Here is a 16,183-nt window from a genome sequence, read left to right as displayed (position 1 = left end):
AATGGTCACTTCCTGACCACCTAAAGATGGTACTTAGTGGGGAAGGGGTGCTGGCCACCCTCAGCACTGCCATTCAGTTCTCCCACATGAGGCCTATGAATATGCTTGTTGGGGTGTTTTCTTTTTAAATATTTTATTACGGATCTCTTCAATCTTATCCATCTTCTCCTTGTCTCTCTTAATGGGGCAGAAATGAAAACCCCACTACAAGCAAGAAGAACCTCCCAAAACCTACACAGAGGAAATGGGTCAAACCCAGCCCCAGCTCTGTTAGCAGATGCTAACTTGTGTTCTAGATAGAAATCAAGACTTTCTGATCATGGCTGGTTGGAAGTAAAGAATCACACAATTTACCCTTTAATTATGATTTTAAATGATACCCCCCCACACATACACACACACACATTGTGAGAGCCCAGAAAGGGGACTTTGCCCATTCTGAGAGATTCTGGGGGAGATGCACTTATTAGCGATTGGTCGGTGAGCTGGGAACAGAGCCTGCAGGGGTTTGACTGAGCTTTATAAAGGGGGAGATGAACAGTTAGGCAAAAGACACTGCAGCTGAGAAGCTGAACAGTAAGTAGAAGGAGCAGGAATTGCAGACAGCAAAGAGGAGAGAAGATGTGGAGAAGTGTTGGGGCCAGTTGGCATTTTTACCCTTTTTCCCCACAGGAAGCCATCGTCAGGTTTTAAGTAGTGAAGGCTGAGCTCAGACCTTTGAGATGTGTGTTTCTACGGCCACTCATGAGCAACCAGGCTGCAGTGGTGCTGCAGGCTTGGGGGTGAGGCAGGCTGTTGACCAAGCAGCTCTCAGGCAACACAGGCTCTGGCTGTCCATGGGAGGCACCAAGAGGGCTGACATGTCCCCATGCTCAGAACACTCCTTTGGGTGGCCCATGTGTTGGTCTTGGCATAAGAATTTGGCCCAGTCACGGAGAACCCATCCAGCTTCACTGCTTGGAAATAAATCATTTCATGACTTCAAGTTCAGCCTGTCTGGATCACAAGAAAAGCCCTCTTACCATCCTATGGGCAAGCTGGTCCCTGTCTCCAGGGGCAGACTAGTGGTACATAGGCTTAAAGCAATGGGAAGACCTCTCCTCATTCTTGCTGAACATAGTCAGACACCCAACCAATGAGACCAGATTGGAAGTGCCTAATTCCTTTCCACTGAACATGGTGGCATTTTTTCAGAAGTTGAAGTATCCAGCTTATAATGTGGAATCTTAATTATCAGACTAGTCCCCTTTGATTAATATTTAATGTCATGTATTTTGGCATTGTCTTTTGGGTTCCCCTAAGAGTCTGGCACATTGTAGGATGTAGAAGAGATACTCAAAAGATACTCAAGCAATACTTAATAAATTAAATCAAGCATCAACCCCACAGATGGGTTGGTCTAAGTGGTGGGCCACTTGGTGCAGCACTTCCTGACCATTGTCTTGTGCTGATATATACGAGACTACTGGCTCCATTTGAATCCCTGGCCACTTGAACACCAGCCTCCCATCTCACTCATTTTATGAACCTCTGTTCTCTTGGGACCTCCATCTGTTCTCTTGAACCCACCAAACCTAGCCATCTGGTAAATGCAGGGGGTTACTAAAGATGTAATAAAGGCAAGAGGCAGACAAGAAAGAGAGAGTACTAATAATTTGCCCCATCTATGGAGCACTATCTGTACCAAGAGTTTAACATACGTAAGTACTCATCATGTCTTAACTGCTGCAAAGTTAATATTCTTGCCCTTCTTAGCAGATGAGGACAGTGGAGCTCAGGGAGGTTGAGGGATTTCTCAAATCCTGCCAGTCAGGAGAAGGCAATGTGGGATTCATGTTTGAGAGTTGCACTGTGTTTCCATGGAGGGAAGGAGCAGTTATAGCACTGTGAAGACAACAGCCTGTCTGCTCTGCCCCAGCCTCTTCAGAGCCAGAGAACTTGCTTTGCACACTGTGCACAGGGCCCATGTTAGCATTTGCTCGTGTCCCCAAACACCCTGCTGTCCCTCTCACTCCCCTCTCCTCATCTCAAACCACTATCCTCAGCTCCTCACCCCTCCAGTTTCCAGGCATTTCCTGTTTTAAAATAATTCGTTACTTCTGAGATGATGGGAAATTAACATGGGGCAGTCACAAGTCCTCCCCAGAGACCTCCTGGAGGAATTCTGAGCCAAAGTTGAGTGGGTGAGCAAAATCATGGCTTCCCACAGCAGCCAGGAAGTGGAGGCAGATGAAATGATAGCTCAAAACCCCTGGAGGCCTTTATCTCTGCCTCTTCAATTAATTGAATACCATACTTTCAGATGGCTGGTGTCTCCGTACACAGGATGAAGTTGGTAGGTCTCATCCTACAGAGATGACATTGCAGATTAGGGTAGGGTGAGTGACAGCAATAGAGATCAGAGCCCTAGTGAGGTCTCAGAATTATGGAATCAGAGGAGATATATGCTTGGTAGGGAAAGGGTGAGGAGATTGATGCCAACTAGGCAGCCTGTCCTATAGTCAGGGACAAGCTCTCTTCCTAGAAGTCTAAAGAATGAGACCCATGGATAATGCCTGAACGCCCATCTATGAAGTGGACAGCCCTGATGCTGAGACATCAAGAGAGTTATAGGATGGAGTTTTGAACTTACCAGAACCTTCTAAAGAAAAACAATGCATGTAGGAGACTCCTCAAAATCCTGATGATAAACTTTGGGTGAGGATAGGGAGCCCCTGAGGGATCACAGTAGATAAAGGCCAAACTGCCATGTCAGAAATCCTAAATTCAATGAACTGCAAGGACTTTCCTTTTATGAGTAGAGTGAACAAGTTGGGACAAGCATGTCATCCATTCATCCTCCCCTATCCTCCCCTGGGTCATCCATCCTCTCGTGGATTAGAAGGGGTTCCTAATTACTTGCCTGCCCAAAATGTCCATGTGTCTCTCTTCAGCCCTGATGATGGGCAGCTGCAAAGTACTGTCTTATAAAACTGTTATTCAAATGTTTATGACCCTAAATGTCAGTGAAAAGGAGACATTCTGCCTTTGCTGCCTTCTGTCAGGAAATGCTCTGACTGACCAGCACATCCTCTCTTCATGAGTATTCACTGAGGCCAGTGACATATCTGGTTCATCTCTGCAGTGCCATCTTAACGTCTGTCATTGTTTGTTGGACCGTTGGATAAAGGGAAGAGGGCTTCAATACAATACATGAAAGATTGGATGAATAAATGAGTGAATACATTTGCAAGATAGCTACCTGGGGAAGAAGTGACACTCTTACCTATAGAACCTATTTCTCTGTACAAAACTACAATATTAAGAATGGGTTATGCTTTAACTCACTGAGCTATTCCGACCGGGTAGATCATGGCACTGAGTAAGTCTGCCATGCTTGGAGCCATTCCCCTGGTCATATGGTCATACTTCCAAGGCAGCCTCCTAACAGCAGACCTTTTAGAAAGCAGGTGGCTGGAGGTTTTCACTGACCTATTCTTTCTTTCTTTGTTTTTCAGATTATCAAGGAGGTCCCTCCACCCCCCGTTGAAGAGAGTGAGGTAAGTGACCAGAGCAGGGTACAGCCAGGTGGGCAGAGTGGCAGAGTGGGGCAGAGAGCTGACTGGAATGGCCAGACACCTAGTCCCCTGCCAAGCAGAGCTGGGCCCCACAGCATGTGAAGCAGCAGGAAGGGAAGCCTTTGGCCCTTTCCTAACCAGGGAAGCCAGGAACTGAACTAAACTGGCAGCCAAAGGCAGAATGGTTTCTTCCTACAAAGATAAAATGTATGATGCATACATAAATGTTTTTTATCAGTACAATTATTTAAAGCTCTGAGGTTCCAGTTTTTCCTCTTGAACATTTTAGGATTCGCTTCTCACTGCAGAATTCCACTGCATGTGTGTAGATCAGGGCAAAGTTGCCACGTTCTTCAAACAATCATTGGTTCTAGGAACAACCCAAAGCTGAAGCATTTCATTTTTCTTTAATTTAAAACAGTATTACCTAAAGATGTGCCAGGCAGTAATGAAAATATGCTGGAGGAGGATATGCTAATATCCTGGCCTTGCTTGCTCTTAAATCCTCATCATCTAAAGAAAAAAAAAAGTTCATATTCTACCACTAACTCATCCAGTAAGCAGTTCTGATGCAAGGGTGGCCTGGGGTGAAATATAATGGAGGCATTTAAGGCATAACGTGAGAAAGATGGGTCGCTAGGCAGGAATGCATAGCAAGTGGCTTTTCTAATCTGGGAGAGCTGGACTCCCTAGAAGCCTCACCTGCCAATTTAGAAACCAGAACACAGATCCAAAAATTTAGTGGGAACCAAAAACTATATTAATAAGATTTCAAATTCTTACCTCAATCCCTAAAGGCTATCATGGTGTGGAAATCGAGCACCACCCCCTCACCCTTCCCTTTCCCAATGCCTTTGTCAAGTTTCCTACATACAGAAAGGAAGATGATTAAATTTAAAATTTCCATGCGTCTCTTATGCCCTGGACCATATGCCTGGAAGCCAAGAGATTTAATAGCTGCAATCAATTAAAGCACATCTTGTTGGAATGCTGACTTTCTGCCCAGAAATCAAGGGAGGAAATTATATTGCTGTGCAAAGAGAAAGGAGAAAAAAAAAAAAACTCTCTTTACATCCACAAAAGCCTTCCAGAAAAGGCACCATGGCTAGTTCCATGATTCCAGTTTGGCTTTGCTTCTGTTATGTGCAGCTGTCTCTTAGATTCCCGAAGAAAAACAGAGCTAGAAGCTCCCTCAGTGGGGCTGCTCTGTTGGCCCTGAAGTGAACAATGTTCCCTCCCTCCCTTACATTCAGTTAAAAATTGTTGCTCTTTCTTCTGATGCTGGCTCTGCATTTGCCTTTAGAAGGTGACGTGGCAGCCACCGTAGCCCCAGCACAATAGAGCCTTCAGGTATGAGACTGTGAGAGTCTAGTTTACCCCAGGATCCAGCAACTAGCATGGAGTTCCACAGACAGTGCAAACTCAACAGCTATTTGTAGGATGCAGCACTAAACCCATCTATACCATTTTGGAGCCCCCAAAAGAAAATAAATAGCTAAAAGCAAGAAAATAGAAGTAGCTGGGTTTTTCCAGTTGAATCGAATATTTTTATAGAGGTTGTACTTTTAACCAAAGAAAACAAACCTGCTGTCTGAAACATAATGACAGTCTTGGAACACTTGAGACCTGAATGTTTGCATGAGGCTTCAAGGAGCTCTGGGCTGGCCCCAAACAGGTACAGGCTGTGCTGATCACCTCAGCATGTATGTTGGCCCAAATCTCTTTCCTAATATATTTTGGCAGGAAAAAAGGGAAGAAATCCGACAAAAACAAATAGTATAACTTAGCCCCTGCACAATTCTTTATACAATACTCTGAAAATGGCAGTCTGAATCTAGACCATTGTCTCTTCCCTGGGTCCAGATCCCAGCACTGCTGTGAGCATGGCTCATGTGCACCTATTGCCCCCAAACACACTGGGATTCTTTCCTTCAAGCTATTTCCTCCGTCTGCATAGCTGCAATCAATAAAACATGACTATCCTCTTCAGCCACAGCTAACTGGATCAGGAGGGGGCACTGAACCCAAGCATAGCCAGTCCACTGGTTGGTTGTGATCTGTGGTTTATGATCTATGGTCTACAGTGAAAAGATGAGTTGGACCAAAGATATTCCCAAGTTGGGAACTGGGAGATAGAAATTGAGAGATTAGGCTGTATTTTCTGGGGACAGAAGTTAATATAAGGGCCTGGGAAATACCAGCAGGGAGAGAAAAATTAATTTCCTTTCTCCTTCTCCATAGTCTCAGAGTATTTCATAATGTCTTCCCTCAGCATCAGAGTTTAAGCCCATCAGCTACTTGAAGGTCAAGATTTATGTCTAATTATTTTTTGACTTATCATCAAAGAGCTTAACATGGTGTCTAAGACTCAAGCTGTATGAATTCAAACACTCTGTGAACAAGTATTAATCACCGAAACTTTCATCAGTTCTATAACCATGGCATTCTAAGGAAGGCATGTCTACTATATAAATAACTTAGAGAATGAAGACAAATGTATAACTCTTTATAATGATCCTTTTTAATATGGAATCCTCTTTAGTAGGGAATATAAACATGCATAATGTAAAAAAGCAGGACATGCTGAGATTCCATGTAACCAACCAACAGTGTGTTTAAAAAGAGTATGAAAGAAAAGGTTACCTGAAATTTGGAGATCTTAGAAAAAAAAAAAGCAAGGAAGTTCAATGTTAACAACTCAGAGAGGAACATCCTGGGTTAAGGCTAGTCTCTAGTTGGCACCAGAGTGAGAATTCTTCACCAGGTCTCTACTCCAAGTAATTGGCAGTTTAAGGGAGAATGCAGTAATGAACTACTGGATTTGATGGTTTTATTTTCAATGTAAAACCTTTCCGTGGATTCTCTAACTATATTTTAGTTTTTATCAGGCTCATTAGGCTGTAAACCACTCAATGAATAGCTTTTTTACATGATGCATTTTGATATTCCCTATTAAGAGGACCACTGAGAGCTCATTATAAAGATTCATATAGTTGTCTTCATTGTCTAAGTTTAGTTATTTAAGCAAAGACATTTCTCCCTTAGGACATGACAGTTACAGAACTGATGAAAGTTTTGGTAACTGATTCGTAACTTGTTCATATTTATGGCACAGAGAGGATTTGACTTTGTAGAACTATTAATTGTTTTGAGACCACTTGAGCTGTTAATTGGGACCAGTTCAAGGCTAATTCAAGATGAATGGACCCAGTAGACTTTGAAAGTCCAAGATGAATGGACCCAGGTAGACCAACTTCCTCATGGGCCCCATTCTCCCTCATTCCCAGAATCTCTGCCCATGGACTGGAATTTACTCCTTCTCTCTCTCTAGCTGACCTCCTCCATGCTTTCAAAACTCTGGTTTGTAAAGGTCCCTTCTGTTCTGACTCTCCCTGCTGGTATTTCCCAGGCCTTCATGTAAACTTCTGTCCCCAGAAAATACAGCCTCAATCTCTCAGTTTCTGTCTCCCAGTTCCCAACTTGGGAATATCTTTGGTCCAACTCATCTTTTCACTCTAGACGATAGATCATAAACCACAGATTGCAACCAACCAGTGGACTGGCTGTGCTTGGATCCAGTGCCCCCTCCTGATCCAGTTAGCTGCAGCTGAAGAGAAGAACCATGTGCTTCCTAACAGGCCACAGCCCCCCTCGGCAAGGAGAGAATAAATTCCCTTGGATGGAAGGAGATGTGGGACCTAGTGTAGACACCATACCCTCTCTGGTGTAATATGGTTTAATAAACTAAACTTCAGTCTCATTAAATACAAACAGCTAGGGGCCTGGGGATATAACTCAGTGGTAGAGCATTTGCCTAGCATGCACAGAGCCCCCAGGAGAAAACACACACACACACACACACACACACACACTACAGCTAACAATAGCTAAGAATTTGTGCCATATTCTTATTCCACCTGCCGTTCATATGGGTTCTCAAAGATCCTACTGTCCACACATTTGACAGGGAAGACATAACAGGAAGCCCCATGACTAAATGGAAAGTTGGTTCTGGCTCAGCCCTATGAAGTGTCATGTCTCAGATACACACAGACCTTCATAAGAAGTAAACATAGTGGGAAAGAGAAAAGTCTTCTTCACTCCCATCTTTTTCTTAGTGAAATATAGAGCTCCCATGAACACCTACCATTTTCTAACTTGATCATGCTGACTTGGCCAGACCCAGGCCAGACAGATTAATAGTACATTTGATTTGATGACAGCAAAACAGTCCCTTCCTGAAACCTAGACCCCTCCTCCTCATTTCCTTTTGAAGCTCTCTGTCTTAATCAATTAAATGTATTGTCATAAACAAACCAAGAAACTACCCAAATTAGAGGCCTCAGCAGTGAAAGTTTAAACATTGTATTTTTTAGCATTGGACAAATTAAGGCCTATAGGCTCTGATATTGGGAAAATTAAATAGGATAGAGGTAAAAGGTCTGTGGTGTTGTAGGGACAAATGAGGCAAAGCACCAAAGACAGCAGGAAACAGTTTTATTTGGCTGCAGCCAGGTTCAGAGGGCACAGCTTTTGCAGTAATCAATTAATCCCCTGAACCCTGAGTTCAGGTAGTTTCAGAGTTTTATACCCAGCATGTAAGGGGAGGGGCTCAGAAGTTCACAGTCTGCAGAAGTTCACATAAAAGCAGCTTTTTCTTTCACTGTTCTGGGCAAGTTAACTCTTCAAGGACAACACCTGAGAAGGGGAGAGCTTCTTCTCCCCTTTCTTTCCTCTCCTGCCAGTTGTTATCATGGAACCCAGTTGGTAACTTATCTTAAAAATGTAGACATCTCTGTGAAGCCCAGCTCAAGGCCAGAGGCCTTGTTTTCACATTTCTACAAACTACTATACAGGATATGTTTGTGAAAACCTAGTAAGAGGGTGTCCAGCACCTGGAGTGCTGGTATCTTCTCGGCCAGTGGCCAAGTAAAACAGGGCAACAGGAAAATAGGAAGGTTATCTACATTGAACTCTTTTGCAGAGACTCTTTTGCTGACAGTCCTAAAATCAGCCATGGTGAAGATTTCTAGAGAAGCCCAGTTAAGACTTTTCTGTAGATAAAGGGGGTGCCACTTCAGTGGGTAGCCACCATGTTTTATAGATGCTTAAAATTCTTATTCTTTCAGAAACCCCAGAATGAGTGCTGCTGTGTGCCATGAGAATAAGTCTGAGATTCCATGCAGGAGCTTGCCTTAAGAGAGGATATAACAGCAGGCTTATAAGGTGGACCTAATTGGCCCTAGTTGGGAAGAAGGTTAGAGATTCTCCATTTACAGATCTGAGACTATCAAAATTAATACTAAGAGTTATTAATAGGGATAACATCTACTGAGCATTTATAACTATCCAAGAAACTGCACAAAAAATTTTTTTCTAGACTATTTCATTTAATTATTCAATAACCCTAAAACAAAGACACACTATTATGACCCCATTTATAGAGGAAAAGATGAGGTATGAGGTTAGAATAGTTGTATTAGTCAACTTTCCATCCTTGTGACAAAATACCTGAGATATTCAACTTCAAAGAGAAAAGGTTTATTTTGGCTCCTGGTTTCAGAAGTTTTAGTCCATAGTTGCTTTGCCACAATACTTTGGTCCTGTGGTGGAAGTACATGGTGGCTGAAAAGCAAAAGAGAGTAACAGGAAGGGGTCAGAGTCCCAATATCCTCTCTGTGGACACACCTCCAAGATGTAACTTCCTCCCACTAGGCTCCTCCTCCTGAGTGTTCCACCACCTCTCAACAGCACCACAGGCTAGGGACCAAGCCATTGACAAATGGGTCTTTGGGGGACATTCCACAACCAAATTAAACCAATATTTCATCCAAGATTACACTGTAATTACGTGATGGGACTGGGCTTTGAACTTGAACTTGGAGAGGAAGCATAGTACAGCCCTTTCTCCCTGAGCCTGGGGAGCACATAGGTCCTACAGTCAGCAGCGAAGCCTCCAGTCCAGCAGGAGCCTCAGGAGCTCCTTTCTGGAATGTCAGTGTCACCTCACCTAGACCTAGGGGACACTCAGACTGGGCCCATAGCCCCTTTTAAGACTGATGTGAAGCCAGGTGCAGTGGGGCACACCTATGGTCCCCAGGCACTCGGGAGCCTGAGACAGGAGGACCGTGAGTTTGAGGCCAGCCTGGACAATTTAACAAGACCCTATCTCTAATTAATAATCAGTTTATCAAGTAAAAGACGAGTGTGAAGATGGCCATTTATTTTCTGTGCCCTCGTGTGTGACTATTCTTTTCTAATTTCTCTGCTCTCGTTTGCTCTTTTGGTCTCTTTCCTGGCCTGTCTTCCTTTTCACGATCCCCCATGGCCATGTTTCAGGACTATGCTCTAGAATAAAACTCCCTGGGTTAGTGTGGCAGGGGAGGGAAGGTGAGGGAGAGAGACAGCGAGCATGGACTTTGTATCCAAGAGCAGAGGAATGTGTATTAAATACACTGACACTGGGTGGGCATCCAAAGAACAATGAGCATCTGGCTTTAAGTACTGAAGTTATTTCCAGGTTTATTATTGGGCTCACTGATCCCTAACAATTTCTCTGTGGCAAGAAATTTTGAGAGAGGAAAACTGAGCTATGGAAAATTAGACAACTTGTCTAGGACCAGATAGGTTAGACTCCCCAGTATCACAGACCTGGCACCTCTCTATGTCTGCACAGACACTCGAGTAGCCCCCACCCTGGAGGGTCTTCTTGCTAGTGGACATCAAACACCCATTCTCTCACACACACAAATGCACCCTTACATACGTGTACACTCCAGCCGGAACAGTATGCAGTATTCAATACCCTTTTTTAAAAAGGAACATTCCTCCTAAGAAAATTAACACTATTCATTATTGAAGAATACAGAATAGACCTGGAGTGGTGGCTCATGCCTGTAATCCCAGCCACTCGGGAGACTGGTGAGAAAGACACAAATCTAAGGCCAACCTCAGTAACTTAGGAAGGCTCTGAGCAGCTCAGTGAGAACCTGTCTCAACATAACAATGAAAAGGGCTGGGAATGTGGCTCAGTGGTAAAGCACTTCTGGTTTCAATCCCCAGTACCAAGAAAGAAAGAAAAAAAAGAATACAGGACAATCATTGTGTTGGCCTTCATGATTGTATTCAGTTATCATGGTGCCATGACATGCTAAATGCCACCCAGAACTAGGAAACCTTAAATCCTTTAGAATTGTTTGTACATACAAACAGAAGTGGTGCCAAATTTTTCTGACCTGCCACTTCATTCCTTGGAATTCACCTCCAAAACTGACATGAAGGGGGTCTCTCTGGCTTATCACCAAAGATCAGATAAGACAGTCCAGCCAGTTCTAGTTTAGTTCTGCCCTCCAGAGCCTCCCAGGCCTAGAAGTTTCTATGGCCTTTGTCCCTTACTTCATGTCACAACCTCCCAAAACTTACTCCTCTATAAATGCAAACCACATGTGGACAGCTGCATTCTCCATTTTTCTCAAAATATATCACCGTGCTGACAAGAATTGGGGACTCAACGACAGTTGCTTGAGTGAGTGAAGGGATTGGACAAATAAAAGGCCCTTGTTTGTAGCCATACAGGGCTCATCATATGGGTTTAAGGTATATTACAGTTGAATAAAACTTAAAATTAATTCAAAAGTTGATTTTAAATTATTTCCCTGTGGCTAGATTCTGTTTCAGTTATGTTCTTCTTCTATTGGTACCCACGATGAGTTGGGGATTGAGAATCCTCTTGGTTCAAACTGGCCATCTGGCTCTCCTAGCAAATGAATATTAGGAAAGCAAGAATGGTAAAGAACTTGAATTGAGGGTCCAGGTACCCTGCACGGAATTGGGGTGAGGGAGGGTCACTATTCACATCAAATCGGTAAGGTTGTCCAACGCACAGTCTCTGTGGAGGAGGGAGCCCCAGGATCTGAAAGCTCACCCTTTCTAACTACTGGTTTCACTAATAGTTAAATAGTTTGGGTGAGTAAAGGTCAATACAAGGAGCTGTGAGAACACAAGAAGGGAAACTGAATTCTCGGGGGGGATCAAGGAGTTCTTCAATGAATAGGTTACATTTGAAGGATGTCCTAAGGGATGGTAGAAGAACTGGGGAAGGGTTTTCTAATGTTGAAGCATGGAGCTGGACAAAAAACCTAGCACAATCGGGAAAGATGGAAAAGTTCAGTGTGTGAGGACAGCATATGACTCATCCAATTATGGGCTAACACCAAATGCATACACCCAGACTCCAAATTCTACAGCTGATTCTTCCTGAGCAGGACCAGGTTGAGGGCACACTCAGGTCTGCTTGAGGACAAGCAGGTTAGAATTGGTCTGTTCTATCTGAGGAATGTGCTGCCACTTGTGTTACCCAAACATTAGCCAATGTGGGGCCACCACATCCTTTAAGATTTAAACTCAACTTCCCCTGTTGGGAAACCAGCATCCCTCCCCGGTCCTGCGGTTTCTCCCAGGCACCACTGACTTCTACTCCTTGCAGCTTCTGCCTTAGGTCATCTCCCCAGTTTGCGAGATACCGTCTGGCAAACCCCAGCCCTACAGAGGGGCTTTCACCAAAGTATGGGGCAGGGTGACCACACAGTGCAGCCAGCACATAACTTCTGACAACCTTTTCTGTCCCTGTCATTCCCACTACTGGGAGGGACTCTAGGTCACCTCTGCCAGTGTCCCCTAGCAGTTAGCTGGTAGTTCAGTTCCACTCTTTTCTGCTCCTCTTCTGCCCAAACCCCAGAGTCCTGCTACTTGCTCATATAAAACAATATGTCTTAGCCAGTCCTGTCCCCAGTACCCATTGAGGACATCAAAATTGTTTTTGTTTTGTTTTGCTTAAAACAGAAAGAAAGAAAGAGATGGGGAGGGAGATTTGAGAGAAAACTGAGAATTTCTAGATACATATTTAAAAGGCAGGGTGGGGGAAATGTCCCAAGAGGCTTTCTAATTTACTTAGTTGTAGAAATTCACCCCCAGGTATTACTGATTGTTATAGTGGACTTGCTGGGGTCTGAAATTTTATTCCATCAATTTTTGGTCAAATGAAAAGAAACACCAAAGATTTCCTACCCTTCCTGGGGATTGCAAAACCCTCCAGTTCTCCAAAATGTGTAAACAGACCCATGCTTGCTGCAAAGGAAACTCTGACTCTCCCCTTGGTCAAACCCTAGGCCTTTGTGTTGATTTGTGCTTGTTGTTGCTGAATTTGGCAGGCAAGCTGTGGCCAGAGGACTAAAGGATGGGCTTGGTGATCAGGAGCATGTGGAGCAGACTTTTTACATCTAGGCATTTCCTGTTGTGAACGCTGGCCCTGCGCATGCTCACAGGGATGACCCGCCCTCCTTCCCCAGGGCCCCGCCCCACTGGAGAGTGGAGAGATGAGTGGAGGGGCTCTGTGGTGTGCAAGGAAGGCAGCTTTATGCTTGTTATTATAACTAAGCTTTCAGGCAGTTTGAGAATTAGAGGAAAAATCATTCTAAATCGTTCTTGGAGTTCATAATAAAGTATGGGGGCGGCGGGTGTCAGCATCTGGGTGCTATCCCTGGACAAGGCCTCAGGAGACTCCTATATCGGTCACTTCTGTTGTTCTAGCTCTTATAGTCATCTTCTGTGCAATGAAAAAGCCCCTTAGATGGTCTCTGATGTTTGCATTCCTGTAATCTAAAAAATTAGGAGACTCATGTTCATTTCAGTCACCTATTGAATAATGGGGGACTTCTTGCACTTTCTAACATTCTTGTTGCTGATGTGTTCTATTGTAGGAGATAGCACTTCTGTTATCTCTTTCAGTAAACTGTCCTAAATCAGGGATGCCAGGCTCTGTGGATTCACACTATTATTGTTTATGTATCCGTGCAGAGAGCTATATGTCCACCTTTACTGGTAATGTGAAGCCATATCTGTAAGATATATAAGATTCCTGCTTTGACAGAAACCTTCTGAAAGTAGAGCAGAAGGTAAAATACTCAACTGGTATTTTATTATTTGGGAGGTCTTAGTTTTATTTTGTCATATTTTGTAGTCATAAATTATCACAATAGGCAGGTACAAGGATTGAGAAGTAGAAAATCAGCATTTATCTGATACCAACAAATGATGGGAAAAAACAAAACACAAAGGGACCAAACCCAGAACTTGCAGTGAGGCTGCCAGAGTTCAAATCCAGCACTGAAAGCTGAGTGACCTGTCACTGAACCTCACTACTCATAGTCTCTAAAATGCGAATAATAATACTGCCTTTCTCCCTGGTCGGTGGTGAGATTAAATAGTTACATGAAAACACTTAGAAGAGTGATTGGCACATAAATGGTAAAGGCTGCATAAATTCAGTAGTGTGATCATGAATTCAGTGTGTGTTTTTTGAGCACCTCCCATGCACTTAGAATACAAAGGTCAAGAAAATCTACTCTGCAATCAGGGACCACAGTCCCATGGGGAAGAAGTACAGATCTATTTGGAAAAGAGAGGAAGATACCCAAGTGTGGCAAATCTCCTAGTCTGCTATGATCACTGTGTCCTTTAAGATATATATTAAATTTAAAGCTGGGCACGGTGGCATACACCTGTAATCTCAGCAGTTCAGGAGGCTGAGGCAGGAGGATCACAAGTTCAAGGTCAGCCTCTGCAACTTAGTGGGGCCCTAAGCAACTTAACAAGACCCTATCTCAAAATTTTTAAGAGGTGGGGAATGCAGCTCAATGGTAAAGAACTCCTTGGTTCAATCCCCAGAACAACAAAAAATATATATTAAATTTATTTTTTAAAAAAATTAAAGAAGCCAGACAATCCCAAGCACAGCACTTGACTCCAGGAGTCTCAATGTGCTAATGTGTTCCCGTCTTGCTTTGGAACCTCTGGCCCTGACCCCCGCCCTTTCTGCTGATTGCTTTTTCTTGCTTTGTGCCTTGCATCCAGCATAAAATGCCCCTCTTCACACAGTGGTGGCCTTATGTAGGACTCCACCCTGAGTGTGATTCCCCAAATGCCACCCACCAAGGTTGTGAGAAGCAGGCTTAGGCATTTTGAGCAATTTGATCCTCTTTGGCTCATTTCCTGTGTTTTACAAACCTCCTTTTCACCTTTCTTTCTCTGCCCAGGAGAGATATCAGGCACTTCTTCATAATCCATCTGTGACTATGAATAGTGACACTTTTCTCCTTCAACAGGGGTAATTACAGCGACAAGATGAATAGCAGTTTTGCTAGTTATCCTTCCCTTTCCACCCATAAAACTACATGATCCTCTTGTTTTCACCCTTCATCTTAAAAGATATAAGGACCAACTTCCTGCCCCTGAGCTAAGTCACAGACATTGACTTGGCTGCTTTGTTTGAAGCATCTTATTTCTTTCTTTACATATTCAACAGATAAGTAGTGCTATTCCAAGAGCAGAGATAATAGATGGTCCCCAACTTACAATTTTTCAGCTTTACAGTGATGCAAAAGTGATACACATTCAGTAGAAACTGTAGTTCAAATTTTGAGTTTGGATCTTTCCCTGGCTAGCCATATGCAATATGATAGTTCCTTATAATGTGGGCAGTGGCAGCGAGTGACAGCTCCAAGTCAGCCACACGATCACCAGGGGAAATGTCACTACTCTACAGTGCACTGTGCCGCCAAGCTGTGGTGAGCAGTAGATTAGGTGTGTTAGATGCATTTTCAACTCAAGATTTCCATCTCACTGTAGGTGTATCTGAATGTATCCCATCATAATCCCTGGAGCACCCTGTGATAGTGAACACAACCAACAAAATTTATGTGGAACTTACCTTCTAATGTGGGGAGATTGACAAGGAAAACTTCAAACCATGATAGGATCCAAAGTTAAAAATAAAACCAGTAGCAAGGCACAGTGGTGCATGCCTGTAATCCCAGCAGCTTGGGAGGCTGAGGCAGGAGGATCAGGAGTTCAAAGCCAGCCTCAGGAAAAGCGAGGTGCTAAGCAGCTCAGTGAGACCCTGTCTCTAAATAAAATACAAAATAGGGCTGAGGATGTTGCTCAGGGGTTGAGTTCCCTGAGTTCAATCCCTGGTACCAAATAAATAAATTAAATTAAACCAGTAGGCTGGGGCTACTTTTAGAAGAATGTCCAGGCCTCTCTAAGCAGTGACCAGAAAGAAGACAGGGAAGAGCATTCCCTGACAAGAGGACAGTTTGAGCTCAGGCCCATGAGACAGAAGTGTGCTCAGAGTATTTGAAGAGCAGAAAATGGCAAGTGGGCTAGAATGTAGGCAGAGGATGCTGGTGGGGGAGAGGCTGGAGGGTGAGCAGAGGCACAGCGGACAGAGTTTGGACTTGCTATGCTGCTGTGCAGACAATGGATTATAGACAAGTAGGAAGACAGCAGCTTGGTTCGTTAGGAGGACTCTACTGTATCCAGATGAAAGCTCACATGGCCTTGTGCCCAGGGTGGTGGAGGTGGAGACAGAGGTGGAGGGATCATTTACAAGTAGGATTGACAGAACCAGCTGATAACTGGGATGGGGTGTAAAAGGGGTAGCAGAGGGAAAGGGAGAATTCAAGAGTGATTCTCAGGCAGTAGGGAAGATGATAGGAGGAATGGGTTTGGGTGGGGAAATCAGGATTTCTCTTTGCCTTAATGTCCTTGAGATGTTTATTAGCTCTCAA

At 43.8% G+C, this 16,183-nt stretch overlaps 1 protein-coding gene across 1 annotated transcript in view; it reads left to right on the top strand.

Annotated features, from left to right (window-relative positions):
* The window catches only part of Antxr1 (ANTXR cell adhesion molecule 1), a 170,201-nt gene that overhangs the window by 143,512 nt on the left and 10,506 nt on the right, over positions 1–16,183 (top strand). Inside the window, exon 14 of the mRNA XM_015479371.2 lies at positions 3,498–3,539. Coding sequence (XP_015334857.2) covers positions 3,498–3,539 — 42 coding nt within the window. The remainder of the gene's footprint in view (positions 1–3,497; positions 3,540–16,183) is intronic.

Source organism: Marmota marmota, unplaced genomic scaffold, assembly GCF_001458135.2.
Source record: "Marmota marmota marmota unplaced genomic scaffold, marMar, whole genome shotgun sequence".
Taxonomy (NCBI): domain Eukaryota; kingdom Metazoa; phylum Chordata; class Mammalia; order Rodentia; family Sciuridae; genus Marmota; species Marmota marmota.
This window is presented reverse-complemented; position numbering and strand designations above follow the sequence as displayed.